Below are 27,127 nucleotides of genomic sequence, written 5' to 3'. Positions count from 1 at the left end.
TCTGCAAAAGGCAATGTGCATACAGGCTTAGTAATTTAATCATTAAAACCACACCTACTATTTTTGTGGGTTTTTGAGAAATAGATAAAGAGAGAAAAGTTCTAAGTTTGCTGAGTCAATTTAGGAATATAAATAAAATCCAGGTGCTCAGATTACTTTTATACTACAAATTGAAATTGTTCTCATCAAAATCAATTTGCTGCTGGTGAAGGAAGTATTCATATTCAAAATTGTCTATCTACCAATACATTGTATGTGATATTTTGTTCACTTCAGTAATTTAGTACAATTTTTTGGTTGTTTCATTATTTTATCTTTTTTTTGTATTGACCCCAAATGCTTTATTGTAACTTAACATTCCTATTTTGTTCTTTGTTTTTCAATTTTTTTTTATTAATAAGTTTTTTTTTTAGGGCTGAGAAGGTGGCTCAGTGGTAGAGCGCTTGCCTTGCATGCCTGAGGCCCTGGGTTCGATTCCTCAGCACCACATAAACAAAAAGAAAAAAGCCGGAAGTGGTGCTGTGGCTCAAGTGCTAGAGCGCTAGCCTTGAGCTGAAGAGCTGAGGGACGGCGCCCAGGCCCAGAGTTCAGGTCCCACGACCAGACCCCCCCCAAAAAAAGTTTTTTTTATTGTGAAAATACCGTACAAAGGGGTTACAATTACATGAACAAGGTAATGAGTACATTTCTTATCAAGCATTGTTGCCTCCTCCTTTGGTTTTCCCTTACTATCCCTGCCCTCCTATCTCCACGACTACACTCGACCCCCCCCCCCCCCCCCCCCCCCCCCCGCCCCGCATAGTTGTAAAGTTCATTTTTCGCCATAAGGTATTGTACATCTCATTGTTGCAATGGGTCCACTTGTATCCCTATTTAAACAATTTGTTTTTTCCTTTCCCCTCCCAAAATTATACCAACATCAAATACAGTGAAAACAGGTGTTATACCATGGGGCAGGGGCATACAAAGCAACAAAAAAAATCACCTTATAAATATGTTACAAATAATAGCAAGAAAGTAAAACCACTTGAGTCCTTATCTTGGGGTTCATTTTGCCTAACATCAACTTACAACAGGATGCTGGAGGGGATGTGGACAGAAGGGAACCCTACTGCATTGTTGGTGAGAGTGTAAACTTGTTCAACCACTTTGGAAAGTAGTTTGGAGGTTCCTTAAAGACTTCACATAGAGATCCCCTATGACCCAATGATCACAAACAAGAACATACTGTACATTTGACTTGGGTTTTATTGTGTATGTACCTTATATTAATATTTTTAAAATTTTATTGAACATCAACATTCATTTTTCTATTTTACATTGAATATATTTACTATAAAATTATTTTGCATTTCATACATATGAAATTATAATGTGCCAATAGTTTTATTCAAATGTCTTAGTATTTTCTTCACAAATGGAAGGAAATATTTTCTCATGTGTCCAACAAAATACTGTAACTTTTCCCATTTTCTTTTTAAACTCTCCATTCAACATTATGATTTAGTTCTTGTCCATATCATTTTCTTTTTTTCTTTTTACTTTTCTATTGTGAAAATACTGTACAGAGGGGTTACAATTACATGGGCAAGATAATGAGTACATTTCCTATCAAGCATTGTAGCCTCCTCCTTTGTTTCTCCTTCCCATCCCTTCCCATCCTCCCCCCCCCCCCCCCCCCCCCCGCACCTGCTCACCCAATCCTCCCCGCTACCCTTCCCCCCCGCCCCACCAAAGTTGTAAAGTTCATTTTTCGACATAACGACTTGTACATCTCATTGTTGCAATGGGTCCACCTGTATCCCTATTTAAACGATTTGCTTTTCCCCTTCCCCTCCACAAATTATACCAACATCAAATACAGTGAAAGCAGGGGTTATACTGTGGGGGAGGGACATACAAAGCAACAAAGAAATAATCTTATAAATGTGTTAGAAACAATCGCATGAAAGAAAAAAAAACATTTGAATACATATCTTAGGGTTCATTTCCCTAACATCACCTTATCTGACCTTTTCTGCTTGACTCAGATATATATACTAGATATTGCAAATAAGGAAAACCATGGGACCTATGTTTCTTTGGGCCTGGCTTACTTCACTTAATATAATTTTTTCCAGGCCTTTCCATTTCCTAACAAATGGGGCAATGTCATTCTTTCTGATGGAGGCATAGAATTCCATTGTGTATATATACCACATTTTCTAGATGCATTCATCTACTGAGGGGCATCTGGGTTGGTTCCATATCTTAGCTATAGTAAATAGTGCTGCAATAAACATAGTCGTGCTGGTAGCTTTAGTGTGTTCTTGTTTGTAAACATTTGGGTAAATGCCCAAAAGTGGGATTGCTGGGTCATAGGGGAGCTCTATGTGGAGTCTTTTGAGGAACCGCCATACTACTTTCCAAAGTGGTTGAACAAGTTTACACTCCCGCCAACAACGCAGTAAGGTTCCCTTCTGTCCACATCCCCTCCAGCATCTGTTGTTTGGACAAATGGGATTGCATGAAGTTGCAGAGTTTGCATCGCAAAGGACATAGCTAGCAAGATCAATAGAAAGCCCACGGAATGGGAGAAGATCTTCACTAGCCATACAACAGACAAGGGTCTCATATCTAAAATATACCTGGAACTCAAAAAATTAAATCCCCCAACAACGAATCTTCAAAGAAACAACTTCCCAATAAATAAGTGGGCTAAAGACTTAAAGAGAAACTTCTCTGAAGAGGAAAGAAGGATGGCCAATAGACACATGAAGAAATGCTCAACCTCCCTAGCCATAAAAGAAATGCAAATCAAAACAACATTGAGATACCACCTCACTCCAGTTAGAATGGCTAAAGTCCATATCATTTTCAAGACAAAGCAGCTGAGACTGAGGGCTTAGATACTTGCCATATTTTGGGCCAGCATTCAAAACAACCAAAGTTGGAATTTATTGTTTGTTTTTCCTTGACTTTCATGTTCTTTTATATTCATTGCTCATCAATCTGATTATCAGGAAAATATTCTAAAGGTATTCAACTTTAAAATAAAGACAAAACCACATTTTTTCCTCATAAAGAAAGTTATTTGCCATTCCTTATTAGTAAACATTTTTAAGCAAATGAAGAAACTAAGCAAACAAGTGATATGTGTATGTATATAATTCAGCTGTAGAGTGTAACCCTTATTTTAGTCCACAGATATATTAATTCATTTTTTACATGTATTCCTTTACTTTTTCAGGTATTTTGCAAATTCTTGGAGACAGGGATACAAGCTTTTTCCTGTATCTATTTCAAATAAGGATGGATGCATTCATATTCTTTGTATTCTTTATGAGATGAATTCATCTCTTTATAGTGGCAGACAGTCCTTTACTTATTATAACTCTCTAATGTATTTCTAAGTTACTTAAAGTAGATTTTCCAGATATAGAAGGTGAGTAAATTGTGTTTTAAGTATATTTGTATTTACGTTGATTACAATAGGATAATTTATTGGTGGTGGAGTATTTTAGTTTACTGTTCAATAGATACATAGATCTATTTTTACTTAAGAGTTTGGACATAAATTTTCTCTAAATATCTTCTGTTGCATTTTGTGGATTTTCATTGTAAGCATTTGTAACCAAGAAAAAAAGGTGAATGAAATTTTAATATGGTAGAAATGGTTGTACTTCCAACATTATTTCAGAAAACACATATCATAATTATTATATCTAATACCCCCAAATATTTTAGATATTCACTATTTTTTATATTTTATAGATAACTTTTGACTTATTAATATATATTAACAAGAACAGTTTTACAAATGTAAAAATCTAGCCATTACAAAATCTAGCTTTATAACTATCAGAATAAATATGAGGTTGTTTTTGCTTTTTGTATGTTTGTCTGTTGGAGTGTTTATTATTCCTCCTGTTCCCAAGTGAAACCATAATTCGAAACTAATCCAATGTTTTACATATTTTGCAAGTGTTTGAAATACCCATTGATCAACAATGAAAGTGGAAAGTCTGACTAGCTAGCTAGCTAATTTGTGTGTGTGTGTGTGTGTGTGTGTGTGTGCATGCGTGTGATACTGGGGATTGAACTCACAGCCTTTCATAACCTAGTCAAGTGGACTGACACTTGAGCTATTCCCCCAACCATTTGTTTTGATACAGGGTATTAGTACCCTTGCCTTAGCTGTCTTTGAACTGAAGATCCTCTTTCATCCACTTTCCACGGAGCTGTGACTACAGTCCCAATGGACAATAACTACTTTATTGATAGTTTTTTTGATTACTTTTACTTATTTTAAAGAAATTTTGGAGTTATTCATATTTATAGTGAGGGACCCAAATTTTCTCCTTTGCCTGCACTCTATCACATGAACCACACCTCCATTGCTGGGTATTTTTGAACATAGAATTTTGTGGTCTTTTAGCTTTGAAGGATGAGCCTCTAGATCTCAGACTTCTGGTAGCTAGGATTACAGATATGAGCCTCTGGTTCTTGGTTCACAATTTTTTACTACCATAAATAAATTTCACCAAAGAGATTCCTTGTGATTATTATATATGTGCACATAATTTCTTTATGGAGTTCACTATACAGTACTCTTTTGCTAGCTTTCATTACACTATTTTAATATTTTATAAATATAGATGAAAGTTTTTAGCCATGTAAAAATTTCAAACAATATTTTATTCAGTCTTAAAGACAGTGCTATAAAAATTGAATTCCTTTACGGAATTAGAGCTGAGTCCCTGTGTTGTTTTTACAACTGGTCATTCACTTTCTTTAGGATTCTGGAAATGCCATAATCTTCAGAAAACTAATGTACTCATTTTTGAAGTGTTGACAGGATAATGGGACTATTTTCCTCAATTCCTGAGATAACTCTGAAGACTGCCTATCTTTTTGAAATGAGTTGATCCAGCTACCAAGAACTGCTATTATGTTTTCTGATGAGTAACTCTTCATAGAGTAGAGGGAGGTACATTAGGACTCCAGTTTTCTTTTTTTAAGCATATGAAATCAAGATCATAACGGAAATATGTAGAAATTGTCATAGGAATCTCACAAAAAGTGGATGTCAATGAATTCATTCTTCCTGTCTTACTTCACCCATAATAACAAAAAGCAGTACAATCAACAACTTTTAGGTGACTAAAGGATCCAGAGTATTATGTCATTTTTATTATTTCATTGGGAAATAATTACTGAAAACTACTGAAATTAAAATACAACTACAAAGATTGAATAGACAAAAATCCTCTCCTAACAGTCAAATATATGATTCACTTTATAAGTAATCGATCATTTGAGCATTTTGAAAGTTGAATAAAAATGGTTAACAAATGAAGGAGCATTTGTTCATCTTGTTTTGCTAAGAACAATATTCTCTTAAATTTTTGTTCTGTAATACATCTATCATCTGCTCACCAGCTCAGGTACATAGTACTTCTACTGAACAGGGTAGGCCATGGAAACAATAAACTTTGCTGTATTAAGGAATAGAGCAAGTAACAGACCTGTAGAGTATTTGGGTGCTATGCATATGTGATTGGAACCAGAGACAGCAATAAGTAGATTTAGGAAGCTAGACATATCACTGGTTAAAGGAATTCCTGGAATGTACTAAACCCATACCAGAGAAAGTAGAAACTTACCCCCATATCTATGTAAGAGTTACACATATATATAGCACAGATGAAAAACTAGACAGACTTTTTTAATTGCTTGAGTTTTGAACATAAAATTGAACATTAACAAAACTTTATAGATTTACAAGTTTTTTAAAGTTGCTCAAGGAAAACTTATGATGAGTCATTGGCAAACCATTAAAACATGCAGATACAACTCTTAGGACTATCATTTAAAAATAATACATTGCAACAACAATAATAGTTAAGATGATAATGATGAAGATGATGATAATAACAAAACATTAGCTGAGATAATAGTTATTACATTGCCAGAGAAAATAAAGTCCCTTGTAGAAAATATGAGCCAATGGTGCAATATATATTACAAAATATCAAGGAAAATATGTGATACATGCAAAGAACATAAAAATATTATCCCTACACAAGCAAGAAAGTGACAAAATGTCAAATAAAGTGGTGTCTTTAAACCCTAAGATGTTCTTATCATAAACTTGTTTAAAGAATGAGATGAAATTGTGTTTAAAGAAATAATGTGAGCCTGGTGCTGGTGGCTCAAAACTGTAATCCTAGTTGTGATATTTGAGAATAGTGGTTGAAGCCAGCCCAGGCAGGATAGTCTGTGAGAATCTAATCTTCAATATACTATGCAGAGAAAGCTATGGCACTATAGTTCCAGTGGTAAAGTCCAAAGGGGCTCAGGGAGAGACCCTACACCCTGAGCTCAAGACCCAGCATTGATTTTTAAAAAAAGAAAGAAAGAAAAACAAAAAGAATATGTACATCAGGTATTGACGACTCATGCCTAGTAGTCCTAGCTACTCATATGACTAAGAGCTGAGAAGAATGGTTGGAAGTTAACCCAAGAAGTAAAAACTCTAGTTCCAGTTTACCAGCAAAATATTGGACTGGAGTTGTGCCTCAACATTGACATCTGAGTGAAAAATGACAAGCAAGAGTACAAGGCCCTGAGTTCAAGACAGAATACCATTATAAAAGCAAAACAAAGTAAGCAAAGGATAAGGGATAGTAATGTATAAAATAATGTATTAAAAAGTAATGTATAGAAATGGTGACTCAAAAGGCACTGGGGGCTTATGCCTATAATCCTAGCTACTCAGGAGGCTTGATCTTTGCTGTTGTTGTTTTTAATGTACTTACAATGTACTATGTGATTTTTTTGTTTCTTTTGTATGTTCTTCCCCCAACCCGTTTGCACTGTATTTGATTCAGGTACCCTGCATCTTGTATATACATTTTTCTGATTTGGGGAGGGGAAGGGAAATAACAAAATGCTGAAATAAGGATACAGTTTGGCCTATTCTAACAATGAGATGTACAAGACACTATGTTGGAAAAATAACTTTACAACTTTCGGGGGGCGGGGAGGAGTTGGGGAGGTAGGTAGGAAAGGGTTGGTAGGAGAAAAACAAAGGAGGGGGTAACAATGCTCGATAGGAAATGTACTCATTACCTTACATATGTAACTGTAATCCCTCTGTACAGTATTTTCACAAAAAATATATAAAAAAGAAAATACTGTAAAAAAGTAAAGAAATTCATCACCCAAACACAAATTATCAAAAGCAGCAAAATAAAAAAGAACCAATGAAATTAACTACTAGCTGTTCTCTACATCCTATTTGAGAAGAAAGAATAAAAGAAGCAAATCTGGAGACAAAACAAAGGAAAACATCTCATCTGAAAGAAAATGAAAAGAAAAGAAATCCTCAGAAACCAGAAAAATACTGGAATCAATATATAGGAAATGGGAAGCACATCATGAGTGTAGTAGAGAGAATGACAGCAAAAACTTGAGTAAAATTGAGAACTTTCCAAAGATTCTTTTACTATTCTAGAGTCTTTGGAATGTGAAAATTTTCAGGATCAGCCTGTAGATATTGTGAAAGGGGTTGAACATTAAAATTATAGGCCAATTTAGAGAGAAATGCTATGTTAACAAGCATATGCATGAGCATATATGATGTCATGGAAGTTATTAACAAGAGCCAGTGAAATTTTTGTGATGACAGAAATTTCTGACACAAAATGTGATGACTGGAAAACATTTGACATTGGTAATCAGTCTGCTGTTTCTAAAGACCAGAAAGATTGTAACTACTGAGGAACAGAAAATGATTCATAATTTCCTAAGAAGCCATTGCTGCTAACATCCCAATCTAAACATTTATAATGTTCTTTACTGTTATAGTTGTTAATTAGTCTTTCTAACCTTACGGATGCAGTTAGTCTATTATGGAACTGTACATAGCAAATGCTTTTTTTTAAATCAGAGTTTCTTTGGCTCATTTCAAACAGCTGTGTTTCTGGAACTGTGAGATGGTGTCCTAAATTATGAGAGAGAGAGAGAGAGAAAGAGAGAGAGAGAAAGAGAGAGAGAGAGATCTTGAACATTACATTTTGTGTTTTTCTGTTCATCTCTCTCCCTAAGCAAAGAGAAAATAGCATTTGTTGAGTGTGTAGAAAATATCAGATTTTTCAGTGGGTTCAGTTACAATTATGATCGTGGAGGTCATATTTGTTTTACAAGTAAAAAAATTGTTAAAATTAAGCGCTAGAATTGAATTTCCAGGTTTGTATGATCACACAACTCATCTACTTTTTCCACTTTGCTACCTCATGTGCTCAACTGAATAAATAGTATTCTTAAAGTTTTCAAACACTTATTAACTACTTCTTTGTTTCCACATTTAAAAGATTTATTTTCTATACTTATGAGTCATTACAGTCTTTTTCTCCCAAATGATGATCCCTTTTTCCCTAAGATCAACCCAATATTATTTCTATGAATTCCTTCCAAACTGATTGAAACTAGAAACATGAAACTATTTTTATTTCCAATAAATAAAATTATGTTTTTACTTCTGAAATGTTTTTGTTTTATATAATTCATATAAAATAGTCTATACTACACTGGTAGTTTTATATGACATAAGAGATAGAAATCAATTCATCTTCAATAGGTTTATGCAATCAAAATGACAAAACATTAATGATTATTTTTTTTCTCTAAGAGAGAAAATAATTTTTTGTAATTGGGTTTTATTATAGTCAATTTTATTCAATTTTGTTTCATCTACTTCTGTACCATTTTCAACATTTAATCTATTTTGAAGTAAATTCTGGACATAATGTATCATTTTATCTCTATTTTTGTACGTATCTTTAAATGATTGGTAATTACAGATAACATGAATACATTGTATTTTTTGAGGTGCTGGCGATCGAATCCAGGTCCTTGTGCAGGCTCAGCAAATGCTCTAACATTGAGTTCTATTCCCAACTTCACATACTGTAGTTTTAAAAAATATTCAGAGTGGAGATAAAATGTTCCTAGCACAAATATAACTGAGGTAACAGAGAATTTATTTAGCCATAGTTAGTCATTGTACAATGTGACTATACTTCAAAACATCATATTGTGGGCTGGGAATGTGGCTTAGTGGTATGCTAGAGTGCTTGACTAGCATGCATGAAGCCTTGGGTTTGATTCCTCAGAACCACATAAACAGAAAAAGGTGGAGGTGGCACTGTGGCTTAAGTGGTACAGTGCTAGACTTGAGCTCAGAGAGGCTCAGGAATGCCTAGGGCCTAAGTCTTGAGTGTGGCAAACACACACACACACACACACACACACACACACATACACAAAACCAAACCACAAAAATACCCATCAAGTTGTACAGATAAATACATACAATTTTATCATCAACTTGAATACAAATTTCTTAATTAAAAACAAATTGGCAACTTTAGCTAAAAAATAACAATAGTCAATTACAATAACAGATATTTAGTTAATCATACTAGGTTTTGGTTTAGCCAACAAATGATATAGGGATGAGCCAAGAGTATAAATACTCCATCAATTTGGCTGCTACTAGATGTTGTTTATGATTGTAACTTCTGGCTCTAGCAGTGCATGTACATATATTTGGAGTTCTAAAGAGCTTTTTGGAAACATTAATTTTGTAATCATTTCCTAAAGATCGATGGAATGTATAATCAATGCAGAGCAAATAAAAACATGCAAAAAACTGTATTATTTTAGGTGGATATCAAGAGAAAAAGTGATATGGAGAAAAATGATATAGTATAGCACTAGAAAATTTATTATTCAAAGAAGCAATCTTCTCACTTTCAAATTATAGATAAAGAGGAAACTGAATTCAGTTTTTGGTCACTATTCATAACAAGAAATCAGTAGCATTTATTTGTGCCATTTTCTTATTTTAAACTTTTCTTCCAGTTGAAGCAAAAGAAAACAAACATGAGCATCAAAATATAATTAAGACAGAAGTAATAATCTTTTATATGGAATAAAAGTAAGAATGAAGGTATGAAACATATATTGATAATTTAGGAAAAATGCTTCAAGTTTTTTTTACATTTTTAAAAGTTTTATTGTTAAGATGTTGTATAGGGTCACAGTTACATGAGTAACGCAATGAGTACATTACTTGTTGATCATTGTTACCCCTCCCCTGCCTTGTTTTTGCCCCACTATGTCTTCCCTCCCCCATCTCCCACACTCCTATCCCCTCCTCCCCACCCCATGCCACCTGAAGTTGTAAAGTTCATTTCCAATATACTCTCCTGTGGGTATCTTTGTTGAAATGGGTCATCCTGTGTCCTTGTTTCAGAGTTTTTTTATTCCCCTCCCCCTTCCCAGATTAGACATATATATATATATATATATATATGTATATATATATATATATATATATATATATATATATATATGATGCAGGGTATCAAAATCGAATGCAGTGACAACAGGGGATAAGCCATAGGGGAAAGAACATACAAAGGAAACAACAACAACAACAACAAAATAAAACCATATGGTACATTTAAAACAATAACAATAAAGACAGACCTCTTGTGTTCTATATCTTGGGTTCATTTCACTTAGCATCATCTTATATGGTCATTTGTACATGGTTTTTGAGCTTTTCAGCTCATCTGATGAGATTATCCTGTATGCATACTAATTATTGCAAATAAGGGAAATCATGGCACCTAAATTTCTTTGGGACTGGGTAACTTTACTTAATATTTCCATTTCCTAACAAATGGGGTGGTGTTGTTCTTTCTGACGGAAGTATAGAATTCCATTATATGTATTTATATATATATGTATATATATATACATATATATATGTATATATATATATATATATATTACATTTTCTTGACCTACTCGTCTACTGATGGGCATCTGTGTTGGTTCCGTATCGTAACTATGGTGAATATTGTTGAGATCAACATAGTTGAGCTGATACTTTCAGTATGGCCTTGTTGTTGATTGTTTTGGTAAATGCCCAGAATTGGGATTGCTGGGTCATAGGGGAGCTCTATGTGTAATCTTTTGAGGAACCTCCATAATGCTTTCCACAGTGGCTATCATTCATCTTTCAAAATAATTTTGGCATCACTGTAAAGTGTTATATTGTTTTGCTTATGAGATAGCATAAACTGAAATAATTTCTGCAAGTAATAACATCTGCAAAAAGTGCTCCTGGATTTCGAGATTCACCTCTGGATTTTTATCATCACTTAAAATGCAGTGTAAATAACAAAAAAATATGGAAGTTTAAATTATCTTCCTTTGGTATAAGTATAATTACTTAATCTAACAAAGAAAACAACCTTAGACTTCTAATTGACTCATTCTCTATAAAACACGGAGGAAAATTATTCAAAGAAAAGCTATTTCACATGTGAATTTATCAAGGTCTCAAATCTCCAGCAGTAACAACTATTGAAGAGATAGATCACTCTTTTGTTACAATTAGTGTTTGCAAAAAACAAAAGCAGCCCCCAACAACAACAACATAAAACCAAACCAGTAAAAATACCATACTAGATCTGGTGCTTATGCATATATTCATGCAGGCATGTAATACTGCATATATATATGCACACACAGAATATATATGAATATTTTGTATTGATATCTTGGGTCCATAAAATGCACAAAATGTAAAGTACTTGAGTAGTAATAGAGAGAATATTCAATCTTTGAAATTTTATTAACTTCAAAAAATGCATAACATCTCACTCATTTATAGAATCGGATAGTTTTTTGTAAAATAAAAGTTCTAGCTTTCTGAAGTTCCAAGCTTATGAAGTACAAAGTAAGTCTAATGAACTACTAGGTTTCAGTACATGATGAAGTCACAAAAATTAAGTGCAATGTGAAATTCCAGATTAAATTTTACAACAATCAGGGAGGAGGACTGGGTGGGGGAGGCAGGGGGAGGATGGGAAGGGATGGGAAGGGGAAACAAAGGAGGAGGCTACAATGCTTGATAAGAAATGTACTCATTATCTTGCCCATGTAATTGTAACCCCTCTGTACAGTATTTTCACAATAAAGAAAGGATACAGGTTGACCCATTGTAACAATGAGATGTACAAACCACTATGTTAAAAACAAACTTTACAATTTTGGTGGGTCAGGGTGTAAGGGTGTTAGTTGTGGAGGTAGGAGGGAAGGGATGGTAGGGGAAAAACAAAGGAGGAGGCAACAATGCTCAATAAGAAATGTACTCATTGCCTTGCTCATGTAACTGTAACCCCTCTTTACAGTATTTTTACTATAACAAACATAAAAAATATAAATTTTCCAAGTCTTTCTATTTCCTAACCAAAAAAAATTTGTACCATTAAAAAAATAGTGAGTTGTTGAAGAAACTCATAATTTGTATAAGACATATGCATTAATAACACCAAAGCAATGTCAATATGGGGGAGTTGATCATATTAATATAGTCAGATATTAACATTAGGGCAGCTGGACAAACTATAATGAAAAGAATCATCTGAACTATTTTCTGGAAGTCTAAAATTATTTCAAAATAAAAAGTTTAAAAATTTCATCAGTTTTATTTATAAAAGGACATAACTAAATACAACCAGAAAAATAAGCAGTATAAATACTAAGTCGAATGGACTTTATTCATTAGAAAAAGTTAAGACAATTAGGGAAATAATTTTTTATAATTCATAATGATATAATAATTTTAAATTACTAATTTGAGCAATAACTACAAATCATTATGAAATCATGATAGAAACTAGGCACAAGAGATGGGTCTATACAAGAAAAGCTAAAACAGAAATTCTCCAGGACCTCCAATATTTAAAGAGAAAAAAAGTATATCAGATAACAAAGAGGCAAGTATTGACCATGGGAGAAAGAGATCACTATGCCTCTCAGAGAAAATACCGAATTATAATTAAAACTTCCAACTCATAGCAGGCCTAAGCCCCATAGGCAGAACCATTTCAATAAATACTCAAACACCAAAGGCTAATGCTATCATTCTTACTCTAGAGAAAACCCACTTTCAGTCTATTGAAAGGATATTGCATCAGATACTTGCTGAAAAGTAAATGAACTAAAAACAGGGAAATGGCTATCATCTCTCCCTCCAGTTTGTATTTGTTTTTCTCTTAAACCACTTTCTATAGTCACTTTACAATCACCTTGGGTTCTGAGAAGAAAGGAGTGACACATGTTTATTTGGGAAAGATAACTAGGCCTAATGAATCACAGAACCTTGCAGGATAGACCACTCCCTAACAAGGTCACTCACCTAGAATTATGAGGCTGCACCCTGGAGCTAGAGGAAACATCTCCCAGGGACCAGATCTGCTGCCCTCCAGTGATGACAGCCATAACAACACCTCCAAAACTCAACTGAGATATTGACCAGTGAGGCTACACCATACTGGAGTTCTATGCATATCTTTTGTCCCTTGTCACTGAATTTTCCTATTCATATCTCAAAGATGGCAGAAGATGTAGTGAAGTGGCATGCTCACCATGTAATAACTCTCCTTTCCCTGATATTCATCCCTCCTCCTTTAGGCAAGAGTGGCCAGGTCTCACATATTCTTTTCCTATTAGACTATCTTACCACTCACTACTATTTGTATCTTGCTTTAATCTTTGCCTTATCAGACATAAGATCGAAGGAGATAGCTGTGCCCCCTTTTGTATCAGCATGCACTTTAAAATGCAGAAAAGAAGGGTCAAATCATTTATTATACAGTGATCCCTCATGCTAAAGTTTGTGACTTTTTTTGCTAGAATAGATAGCCTGCTTATTTTTGGACATTTTCTAGAACACAACTTTTTATATAAAATATGGGTTTCTAAAATTTAATGAGTAATATAAATGAAAGCTCATTACATACATCAATCTGCTATTTGAATAAAGAAGACTGGATTGTTTGATTTAATTTACCTGAAACGGTGTGATCTTTAGAGTCCCTGGTTATTTTTATCCTGGCATGAGGAAAGATGTAGTGCATAGTTTTCCCATTCATCTGTATGATCTAAGGCACATATAAGAAGAAAAATCAGTGTTAAACACACTTAAAATGTAATATGCACTTAACTACACTTGCTCACTCAAAGACACATCAATCAAATTAATGAAAATACATCAGAACATTCTCAAATGATAAGTTTAAGCATCTTTCATTAATATAATGTAATGATTAAACTAGCTTTTCCAAACTTCTAAACAACTGGCCTTGCAAACTGATTTATTTTATATGGGAACTTGGTGAATCTAACAGGTCTCAAAGAAGTCCATTACCAGAGCATATATAGTCATTGATGACTATGAATAGATAATGTATATGGAATATTGCCTACTGGTGATTTTGCTCTTCTCAGCCTAGGCATTTCTCATCTTGATCAAGTAAGTGATGTTTGTATAGGAAATGAGATTTCCCTATTCCACATCTCTATTATCACAATTACGATTTCATTATGCTCAAATTAGTTGTTTATTTTGGTGTTATACTTCTGCTAAGTGCATCAACTAGAAGTTGCAATGTATGTGGATACTAATTTTTGCCTAAATAAAGCCGTGATTCATTTCAACACTTTTTGAAGCTTGCTTTGTGTGCAAAAGTTGTATTATTGACAGGATTATTTCTCATTTAGTATAAAGTTTTTAGAGTAGAAGAAGTAACACTTGAAGCTACTGTTGCAAGTCTGTGATTTCAATTCTCATTACTGAGAGTTGAACTTGACAGTACTATATTAACTTGACAGTACAATATTATCTCTGCTTCCACCTGGTGAAAAGTCATTTCTGAAACAAAAGTAAATTAGTGAATGCAAATTTGTGCCTATGGTTTATGGAGCTTTACTTTCAAAAGAGATTTTTGAAATGAGAAATAGTATCCATATCTAAAAATGCTATTATTTTTTATTTAAATTACAAATGAAAGAAAGTTTAATAAATAGATATTTCATACTGCTATTTTCAAATACATTTAAGAAAAATGTAAGACTATTATCTGAACTTATTGAACAAAAGTTAAAGCCGATGAGATGTACATTTTGTAAAGAAACGTTCCTAGAAAATTTATCTGGTCTTCGTGTACTGCAAGAAACCCTATTAAAGGAGCAATGCTCTAGTAAGTCGAATTACAAAAATTCTTTCTCCCATGACTTGCCTACTGTTCTTTTTTCTCTCTCTTATCTGTCTGCCTCTCACTTCCTCTAATATACTTAAATTATTTCTTACTTTGTTACTTCTTCCTTACTAGTGTTCCCATATATACATATATGTATGTATGTGTATATATGTGTATATATCTGTGTATAGACACATGTACAAATACATAGAGGCTGGTGATTACTGAAGATGTGATATCATAGTGCATCTTTGCACAGTTTAGAAAAGCAAGCAGGTTTCTAAATTTAGTGTGTTTGTTGTTGTTTATCAGTACTGAAGTTTCAACCGAGGCCTTTGCATTTGCTAGGCAAGTGCTCTAAACTTGAATTACAAGTCTAGCCTTATTTGCTTTGATTATATTTAAAATAGGGTATCACTTTTGGCCCAGGCTTTCCTGGACGATGATCCTCATACTTACATTTCCTACTATAGTTTGAATGACAGATCCATGCCAACATGCTCATAATTTTCTGTTGAGATAGGGGTCTTCCAAACAATTATTTCCCTAGCTGGCCTGCATTTGTGATTCCTCCAATATCAGCTTCCACTGCCGCTCTGATACACCCAGCTATTCATTAGGATGGGTTCTAGTTAATTTGACCAGTCTGGTCTCAAATCCAAGTCCTCCAGATCTCTACCTTCCAAGTGGCTAGAATTATAGGTGTGAGCTACCAGCACCTGAACATTGTTGTTTTTTTTTTTTTTTTACCAGTTTTATTTGCTAGTTATTTTTCTAATTCATATCTATGAAGGGATGTCAAACAGCTTGATTTCCATGAACGTTGCTTTCAGATTATCTCTACACTACCACCTGTAATTTCTATGGTTGTTTAGAACCAGCTTCACGTTTGCACTTAATAAAGAAGTATAAGAATTTTAGGATGAATATGATGAAGGGTCCGTAATGAGCAGAAGTGTCTTTTCTCATATATAGAACAGACAGATGCCAAAGTTTTTTCTAACAGTTGCAAACTAATGTTGAGAAAGTCCTCTGGATATGGATATAGTGTTGCTTTTGCTAATGAGAAGGAACAGGCCAGGGGAAGAACTGGATTGAATGGTGCTCCAAGAGTCTGGTCTCCATTACTACTGACTTTTGGTAATTGTACATGGAGGCATCTATCACTTGCAAGCCATTTTTTAAAATGATAGTTTTTCTTCTCTAACTACAAATATTTTCCTAAATTGAACCTTCATGTCAATGAAATGATAACATTTGTGTTAACATTCCTTATCTAGACAGTTGTCTACTTAAATGCTTCACTAAGAGAAAGAGTGCACTACTGAGTTCCCAACACTATGCTAAGCATGTGCACCTACATATCCTGTGGAGGAATCAGAACACTGCCATTGCACTTTTGTGGGTGGGTTCTACTGGAGCACAGAGTAAAGACCTTTACCAGATTTGTGGGAGATTGTGTTGGTGAAAGTATCAAAGTAGTCTGTTTCAAGAGAGGGAGGTATATGGACCAAACCCTACTCATCAGTAGGGATGAATAAAAGATAGAGAAAGGAAAAGAGGGGGGAGAGAGAGTGAGAGAGAGAGAGGGAGAGAGAGAGGAAGAGAGGGAGAGAAAGAGAGAGAAAGGCAGAGAGAGAAAGAAAGGGAGAGGGGGGAGAGAGAGAAAGAGAAAGAGAGAGAGAGAAAAAAGGAGAAAGAGAGAGAGAAAGAGAGAGAGAGAGAGAGAGAGAGAGAGAGAGAGAGAGAGAGAGAGAGAGAGAGAGAAAGAGAGAGAGACCAACCCAATGTCAGCATCAGCATAAGAGATAGATGCTCCTTTGGGGGCATGAGGACTGCACAGGATGTGTGCAGCAGTAATGTATTGGGGAGGCATTTTATAATAGTTAAAATGTGCCAAACACTGTACCCACCCTTTAGAGGATATTAGTCTTATGGGATTAAGTATCTAACGAAAGATATAAAAAGTAAATGAGGTTAGATGATCTCATAACTTCACAAAGCAGAATTGGATTTCTACTGAAGCATTGAGGGATTACACATAAATATAAACATGTATGCAAAACAGACACGAATTTATACATTTTTTGTTATTTACTAGTTAATATGATTGTGAGTCTAATAAAAATGTCCAACCATTCTTTTCTCCTATGTCCTTATGTTATGCTTTGTATAAAATACCTAAAGCAAATGAATTAGTGTTTGAATTAGTTGATTTGGTTTTATCTCTTTTGCCTCCAGAACACTTTATGATCACGGACTCTTGTTTTGTTTTTTTTTTGTTTGTTTGTTTTTTATAATGCTTCTAGACTCTTTCTTTTATTTTAAATTTTATTGTAAAGGTGATGTACACAGGGGTTACAGATACATAAGTAAGGTAATGAGTCCATTTCTTTTTGAACAGTGTTACCCCCTCCCTCATTTTCTCTCACTGCCCCACCACACCCAATTCTAGATTCTTGATTTGGTATTGAGAAGATTTAGAAGAGATATTGGACCTGAATTAGAATTCCTGAATGATGATGATTTGAGGAAGATTTGGTTTTGTTTTTTACAAAGGATCCAAATAAAAATGTATTGGTAAGATGCCAGGTAATCTTGGGGGATTTGCACTTTGGGCTAGGTGCAAAGTAGTTAGGGCAAGAAATGTCCTCAGAATCAAGAAGGCAAATCCTTTAGGGAAAACCACATCGAGAAACACAATAACCTTCAGATAAGGGACTTAGCCAGCTCACACTGACCTTACAGGGAAGAGACAACCCCCACCTACTTCTGATCTCCACCAATACTTGCTACTGACATACCCAAAGGGTAATTGCTACCTATGTTAACCTCTCAAGCAAGCCTTGTGGACAGAGACCCAGGGCAGATGACAAAGTTAAAGAAAAGCTCTTAGGGAAGCCAAGAAAATAAATCTGTATCTCTCTCTCCAGGAACACGAACTCTTATTATGCATATGTTTTCAAATAAAAGCATTTTGAGTTTATTGGTATCTAGAGTTTAATATTACCTTTTATGATCTAAGAATTGAATAAAATTAAAATAACAGTTTGCTGTCCTCCAGATACAAATACATTTATGATGAGTTAAAGAGGAAGCCAGTGCTTAAATTGTAATGCTACAAAGCATGAATTTTGAACTTTATATAATTAAAATCCAAAATGTTATGGAATCAAAGTGTATGTGATGTTTTATATAGTTTATATTTAGAAAAAAACTACCAGTAAAAACAAATAATTGCCACAATATTCGATTTAACTGTCACTTGTTTGGGCAATGCAGAAGTTATGACTCTGGTCCAAACTAGTTTCTAGATGCAGGCAATCTTCCCTTTTCTTGCCTGTGTAGTGGCTATGTGGCTGTTCATAACTAACTTATAACATTGTGTATTTGCATTTTGCTAACTACATATAATTTGTCTACTTTGTGGATGCCCAAGTAAAGATGTAATTAAACAAATTAAAACTGTTAATAGCAAGAAAATCCATATTAGGCTATCACATTCACCTAACAATTATCCTTATGTTTTCTACTTTACTAAATATTGTAAAATATTTTATCTGAAATATACTCTCAGCATATTTTTAATGCTACCATTAAAGTATGTGTTGTATATGATTTACTCAAAAGAAAATAACCATAAGTCTATATACATTGGTAACAGTAAATTAGGAACAGAGCTTTTAATAGGACTATCCATATTTCATCTACCTAAACAGACAAGTTTAGAATGTTTTTTTGAGGGCTAGCGCAGATTACATTCTCAAGTAATATCAGATAGATATATGTGTTGGAAAACTCCATTTTGAGTACCTAAGAAAAGGTAGTGTTAGGTGAAAAATGTGCAGAAGAAATAGCTTTATTCCCCATAGAAATCCAATGTATATAGCAGTGTTACTATTATTAAAAACAATAACAACCATGGCTATAGTTTCTTTCTCTTTCTTTCTTTCTTTCCTTCCTTCCTTCCTTCCTTCCTTCCTTCCTTCCTTCCTTCCTTCCTTTCTTCCTTCCTTCCTTCCTTTCTTCCTTCCTTCCTTCTTTCCTTCCTTCCTTCCTTCCTTCCTTCCTTCCTTCCTTCCTTCCTTCCTTTCTTTCTTTCTTTCTTCTTTTTTTTGGGGGGGGATGCTGGTCTTGGGGTTTGAACTCAGGGCCTAAGCACTGTCCCTGAGCTTTTTCCTGTTCAAAGCTAATGTTCTACAAATGGAGTTATAGCTCCATTTTTGGCATTTTGCTTGTTCAATGGAGATAAGAGTCTTATGGACTTTCTTGTCTAGGTTGGTTGGTTGGTTTCAAACTGGGATCCTCAGATCTGAGCCTCCTGAGCCATGAACCACCAGGAAAAACCGTTTCATTTTTATTGGCATTGTGTAGGAATGTTGGAAATACTGAACATTAGAGACATGATATTGGTAATACATAAAACATTATTACATATATTCTTAAAATATATTTGAGGATGTTATCTTCAATAGACAAATTACCATTCTAGAAAATGGTGATTAAAAAGCAAATTTAATATTTCAAAGCTTGTTTAAATAATTTTATTTCATGACATATTCCTAATCAGATTGTTTTATAGAGAGTAGAACTATAACTAAAATACAATTTTAAGAGTATCAACATTAGCTAAGAAATGCATAATTCAGTATCACCCAATATACTAAAATAAAGTACAAAGAAGGAAAGCATATTGACAAGTTTACAGTGGAAAATAAAAATTCTTAATTTAAATACATTAAAGATGAAAATTTAAAAAGAGAATTAAAATATGTAGAAAAGAATATCCAATGTTTCTAGAAAATGAGATAGCATAGTAAAGGATATTCTAATTAACATTTCAAAATATGTTCATAAAAATTGAAGCTTCTGAGCAAGAAGTCTAAGATGATGTATTACAGTACTTGCACAGCAAAATTTTTGTTTTGGTTATGCAATATGATTAACACTCTGTGAATTAAAGTCATAGTAAATTAGAATACAGTAAATACTTTTGAACTAACTCAGCTTCAAATTATTATTATTAACTCTACCAGCAACTCACTAACTAGGATAATTTAGATGTTAGTGAATAAATAAGCTACTTCTTTGGTGGGTATTGTAATAATCATAATGATTTGTAACCTAGAAGTATCTGTCATGCTAGGGCATCAATTTAAGGCCAGGCCACTGAGTTTACTAAACCATTACCTTCAATTTACCAACCCTTTGTGTCTTAGCAGTCTTCAAATTTCAACTCAAACATTACTTCAGTTGCTTTAAAATAAGTTAATAAATTTTGTTATAGTTATCTAATTATAAAACTTATTTATACTTTGATTTCTTCCTTTATTTACTTTATGTTAGTGGCTATATAGAGATAATCCAGACTATGATTACAAAATGCTGAATGTCTACATATAGTGTATCTTTTTTCCTCCATAAAACCCTCTCTTCTGAGTTGGCTTAGACATCTTCATATCTGTTATATTTTAGACTGAACATATGTTTATGGGAAATACTGAAAATTATACAAATCTATCTTACCTGGTATTCTTTAAGCTCTTCAAGAACTCCACATAATATCAGTGCTGGATATATAATACAAATTTAGTAAATATCTACTGGATAATGCAAGCATTCAAATTGTCTGATGGAAGTAACACAGCTATGAGCCAATGCCAATCAGAGGTAATAAAATGTGGAAATACTTAAGTTACCAAAAAAATACATGGGATCTTGCATGATAAAGGTTTAATATAACTGAAATCATATTCACCACAAATGAATCTTGTAGAAAAATCTAACAGATAGCTAAATTCAGCACTTACTTGCTCTTGATGTTGACTGAGTGGTCTAGAGTGCACCAATCTTTCCGGTAGTTTTCGGTCCAGTCCATGTCCATTTTCCAAACGAGAGTCCCTGGGTTTATCAAACCAATCCGTTTCTTCACGACGCAAGTGATAGGCTTTAGAGACCAAGGAAACATCTCATACATTGCAACTGCAACTAATCAGATGATGATGGGTAGCAGATAGATGCTCTGCAGTACTCACATGCACTAGGCTTGTTAACAACACACACATTGCAGATACATCATCCCATGGAATGAGAAATGTCATTTTCATTATCAGGTTAAACATAAAATTAGGCTAAAATTTCACGCCAAAGAATAACTAGAAAAATTATGGACACAGCTGTTCCAACATCTCAGAGTAAAACAAAACAAAAATCACATTTTAAATTAGGACACATGAAGATTTCAGTCACTTAGCTACTACTACATAAACCCTGTATCAATATGGGGCTACTGGGTTTAGCAATAAGTGAATTTTCATTAAACATGCCATTTAAAAAATTAAATTTATTTTTGTTTATGTGGTACCAAGGAATAGAACCCAGGGCCTCATGCATGCTAGGTAAGCACTCTACCAGTAAGCCAAATTTCCAGCCCTAAATATGCCATTTCTATGACATTCACAATAGAAAAATAATTTGTTTCTAAGAGTATCCTAAGTGTTATTGCTTGGAATATTTGTCCCAAGAGTACATGGTGGCATAATATGTAAAATATTTCTTTTAAAATCTTAAAATTTTAAAGCAACATTTAGAACATCGAGAATTATTAGACTGTATTTCTTATAATTCACTGCAATAAAATTTTACACCATAAAGTATATTTGAAAATGTATCTATCTTTAAAGTACACAATAACTATTTAAAATTTCCATCTCATTCTATTACTATTTTCAAGGTCTCTTAAGGCTGAGTGATTATAAATACTATTATAAATCCTTTTTATGAATTCTAGTACAAGCAACTTCACTTTGGACTGGGAGTGGAGCTCAGGGGATAGAATGACTGTCTACCAAGTGAAAAGCCTGAGTTGGAACATTAGCACCACCAAAATTTTTTTAAATGATAGCATAAATTGCTATTTTTGTAATTAAGGCCCCTAATTAGTAGTCCTTGGCAATACAATGCTGCTCCTAAATGGAAGATGAATCCACCCTTCTTAAAATGTTCATTTTGAAAGATTTTTGCATTATATATAATACTACATGAGCTTTCTCCTCTATCCCATCATGATCTATTCACCTTTCTTGGATTACATTTTCTTACAAAAATTGCAAGCCAGTTTCTGCAAGCCAATTCCATCATTTCTATGCTGACAAGACCGACAACTCAGTGTACCTACCACAAGTTGTCTCTATACCTATGACTTTGCTCATTGCTGCTTTTTAATAACATTTTTCTCCAATAGACATGGAAGAGAGATTATGTGTCACTGGTTATTCATTCTTAGATTTGAGAAATAAATAGTATTTCTCAATGGGAATACAAATCTGTTTTGTGAAGATACCTTGCTAATTTTTAAGACTCTAAGATGCCTGAACACAAGATCATATCTGTGCTAATTTGTAGTCTTTCAACAATAAAAACAATGCCATGAAAATAACATAATATTAAATATTTGGGGAAGAAATTGGAAACCTCTATTAATACATACAATTTTTCCCAGTCTGTTCCATAATTATTATGGTAACATAGTAGTTTGAAACCAAGTGACTAATTTTACAGGAAAATATTTTATGTAACTGACATTTGATAAGTAAAAAATAAAACAAATTTATTATTAATAATCATTCTCTGAAATTTATTAGATTGTCCTCAACCACAAAGAATCAAATTTGCTTTATGTCTTAAGTTTTTTATTACATATTTTAAATGAAAATAAACATTATCTTTATTCATTTCAATAAGTGATCCTGAATAATGTCCTATATGAATTTACTTGCTGTAAATTCATGTTTTTTATTTTATTATTTTTGTTTGTTTTTTTGTGATATTGGAGTTTGAACTCAGGGTCTCACACTCATGAGGTATTAAGGGGCTTTACCACTTGACCTATCCTTCCCATCTAATAAATTAATCTATTTGAACATGTACCTTTCTTAATTCAATTTGAAATATAATTCTCCAATGTATGTTTTTCCATCTTGATTATATCTATACAAATAAAGAAGAATCTCATCTGACTCAAATTTTATTGATTTATTTCCAGTTTTAACCTACTTTTATCTGCTATTTCTAATAATAAGTCCATATACAACTGAATGAGAATATCTACAGTCCTTTCATAGCTTTATTTGACAATATTGAAGTGGTGACACTGGTCAATATGTATTAACAAACTGCTTTGCACTGCAATCATAAATTGCTTTGTTAATGGTAACTACTCTTTATGACTAAAGATATATACATATTATCTATCTATATAAATAGATAGACAGATACACACTAAGCAAGATAGTGAGCCTGCCTTGAGTAAAACAGTCAAGGAAGAGGAGAAGTTCACGGCCCTAAGTTTAAGCCTAGTTCTGGTTAAAATAAATGAAATAAAGCAAAATAAAAATAACCAAGAGCAAGCAGATGAAGGAATGCTTTCTTATGTTAAATTCTGCTCATCTCATTTGGAGACAGTAGCTCAGAACATCAATTGTCTCATCAGTCATGGTAGAGACATAATTATATATGTTTATATATAATTTATATATTATACATATTTATATACAATTTATATATTATATTAGATAGAGAGAGAGAGAAGGAGAGAGAGTGAAAGCACTTTCCACAAAGTACCAGTGTCTCACACCTGTAATCCCAGATACTTAGGAGGCTGGATCTCAGGATCATGGTTTGAAGCTAGTCAGGGAAGTAAAGCATTTGAGATTACAGGTGTGAGACACTGGAACTTTGTGGACAGTGCTTTCATTCTCTCTCCCTCTCTCTAGCCTTGAACAGAAATGCTCAGGGACAGCATCCAGGCTTAAAGTTCAAGCCCCAGGACCATCACCACAAAAGCACTTTTCAAGTCAATTCAAATACATTTCTGCAAATTCAAATTCCCCTTGTAAATAAAAAAATATATAAAAAAATAAAAAAGTAAAAAAAATTAAAAAATTAAAAATTAAAAATAAGTTGATAATATTTTTAAACTACTAAGTGTAAAATACAAATAACCTATTTTTGTGTCTAGTACTATTCACAGATTTTCAGTTCTATAGTTTAATTAAGCCTAATATTGCTTATGAATTGAATATTTTATATCTATATTGCATATGGATGCTTTTAAGAATGACAGAAGATTAAGTACTTTTTGAAAGATGTTTTCAACAAAAGTTCTGTGTTAATAAATACATAGAGAGATTGTAATTGGTATTAAGCTGATATAAATATTAAGCAGTATGAATTTTATCTATTTAGATTTTATTTCTTAAGTGAGATATTCTACAGGCTAAAGCTTTATAGAATATATCTGAGAAACATCTGATAGCCTACAACATAAAGTTTAATTGAATTCAAAGACAGCATACAACATAAAATTTGAAAGCAATTAAATTGATTTAGTCTACATATTACAATACCTGTTCAAAGTTATCTTAACAACATTTAAATACAAATTATTATTATTTTTGCTATTTTTTTAAAAAAATCCTAACATTCTAGCTTTATAAATGTCAGGAATAATGTAATTGAGAAAAATAGTTTAAGGTTCTCCCTTAAATATCAACTCTAAGATTTCAGAAGCAAAGTGTCTACTATTCTATTGCTGCAATAGAAAATTGATATTTTCATGTGGCATAAAAAAAAGACAGTACAAGTAGTATACTATTCATACCATTTAAAGAAAATCACTACAATTCAAATATATAATGTTAGATAGTCTCTGTCATTCAAGTTGTTGTTATTGTCCTTTAATTCTGAATCAAAAAACCTTAGTAAATAATTTTTGTCTGTTCAACTTTAAATACATGCCATATTTAAAATTTCATGTAAATTGTTTTTTTTGTATCCTTTTTATCCATATCAATTTTTGTAGGCTGCATGATACCTTGTCTATTTTATCAAAACTATTCCTTCAGAGTCATTGATGTCTATTAGTACATATTATTGATACATAAAAATAAAACAGACCAGGTGGCTGTGGCCCACGCCAGTAATCCTAGCTACTCAGGAAGCTGAGATCTGAGAATCATGGTTAAAAACCAGCCCAGGCAGGAATGGCTGTGAGACTCTTATCTCCAATAAACCACTAGAAAACCAGAAGTGGCACTGTGGCTCAAGCGGTAGAATGCTTGCCTTGAGCTGAAGAACGCAGGGACAGAGCCCTAGCTCAGAGTTCAAGCCCCATAAATGACAAAAACAAACAAACAAACAAAAAAAAACAAAAAAAACATAAAAACAGTTATTTTTTAAATTAAAATATATGTATTAAAGTGAGTGACAAATACTTGGATAACCACAAATGAATATACATGTAACAACACATTGAGAATCATCTGTGAGGAATAAATTAATTTTTCAAATTATTTCCAGATACACCTCTTGTATGTACACATAGCCTTTAGGTACTTTTTTAAAGTCAGAGCTCATCTAGGGTTTTGTTATTTTACAAGTATAAGAACTAAAAAGCCTCCTTATTCTTCATCAGCAGTCAGTCTGTGTATGTGTAAACTCTATGTAAATGTATTAGAAAGTAAAACTTAAAAAATCAAAGACTTCATATAATCTTGCAATTCTTATTAATCTCAATAGGTTAATTAAAACAAAATAGCTAGATTTAGAAAAAAATATACATTTGAGTGTGTTTTTAAATTGCTGTCAATAAAACTGATCAATCTATCAGTCTGGAGAGTAGAAAATTTCTAGAAAAATAGTAGTTGATTGGTTTTACAAGGAAAAGCAGTTGTCTTCCTCCAGATCAAGATTCTCCCCCCCTCATAAAGCTCCAGATTTGAGTTTTAAAAGTCACATAAATTGAAAGAACATTCTTTAAAACATGTTTTCCTGTGAATATTCAGGCAAGACACTATATATGAAAGTGGAGAATACACATTTATTTTGGCTTAGTCTTTTGGAATCTCCAGAAAAATGACATAATAATGCTTTCATTTGATTCTAAGTGTTTTATTTTCAGGACTCAAACTTTGCATATGTTGCATATGTTCATATGTATACCACACAAGTAATTTTAAAGCAAAGAAGAATCAAGAGCCCTGAGTCTTGCTGCCATGGGCAAGGTTTTTCATATTACATACTATACTGTTCCTTCATATCCAAAATGAGAATTGCACTAGGCAATTTTTGTGATCCTTATGGCTTTATACAATGAAATAGGAACAAGAAAAACTCATGTTTGTTTATATCTAAGATTGTTTTGAAGCTCTTGCTCCATATGAAAAACTAGGTCCCATGTCCAAAGCAGAGGAACAAATAAACAATCAAAGCTAAGAAATCTAAATGCACACACCAGGAAAGCTTGAATTCCAGGTGGCTGAAATCACAAAAGTAGTTCATATAATTAAAAAAAAATTTCAATCTAATGATTGTTTCAAATAAGCACATCATCAAATAAATAAATTATTTACTTCTAATCTCTTATGTATTGCTAAACTTTCTAGTATGTAATGCAAAACATACAAAGAAGTGAATAATAGTATTAATGAGAAAGACAAAACACATCTTTATTTAATGAGATTTATAAAAGTCTACATTCTGCTGACATTAGAAATTGACTCAAAAGTCCTAAAAAAGAACATCTTTAAACTAGTATACACTCATTGCCTAAGATTAACATAAATAATTCTGTCACAAATCTAGCAAAAATTAATCACTCTAATTCTTAATCACTTCAATAAACAGAAATTGACCAAATATTTAAAAATATATTTAAAAAATGAAAGAACCATACAATGGAAAAGTTTTTATCTAGCAATTTAAAAATGAAAGAACCATATGATGGAAAAGTTTCTATCTAGCAATGTAAAAGATGGCCATATTTTATTGATAGAATTATTTCATAATGGTTTTGGAAAAGCAAACACAAAAAAATTAAACAAGCAATCAAAAAATAGAATGAAAGAATAAACTAAAATAAACAAGGATGCCACAGTCCATACACAAGATAAAAGTTCCACACACAAGAAATAAAACTGAAGTAAACATGCAAAAGATGCACCAAGAAAGGTAGATTCCAT

At 33.0% G+C, this 27,127-nt stretch overlaps 1 protein-coding gene across 1 annotated transcript in view; it reads right to left on the bottom strand.

Moving 5' to 3' along the window:
* Positions 1–27,127, bottom strand: part of Pclo (piccolo presynaptic cytomatrix protein) — a 280,740-nt gene that overhangs the window by 92,697 nt on the left and 160,916 nt on the right. The window contains 2 exon segments of the mRNA XM_042684701.1: positions 13,919–14,009; positions 20,918–21,054. Coding sequence (XP_042540635.1) covers positions 13,919–14,009; positions 20,918–21,054 — 228 coding nt within the window.

Source organism: Dipodomys spectabilis, unplaced genomic scaffold (assembly GCF_019054845.1).
Source record: "Dipodomys spectabilis isolate Male_0828 unplaced genomic scaffold, ASM1905484v1 ptg000089l, whole genome shotgun sequence".
Classification (NCBI taxonomy): Eukaryota; Metazoa; Chordata; class Mammalia; order Rodentia; family Heteromyidae; genus Dipodomys; species Dipodomys spectabilis.
The sequence above is the reverse complement of the archived record's forward strand: the minus strand, read 5'-3'. Positions and strand labels throughout refer to the sequence as shown.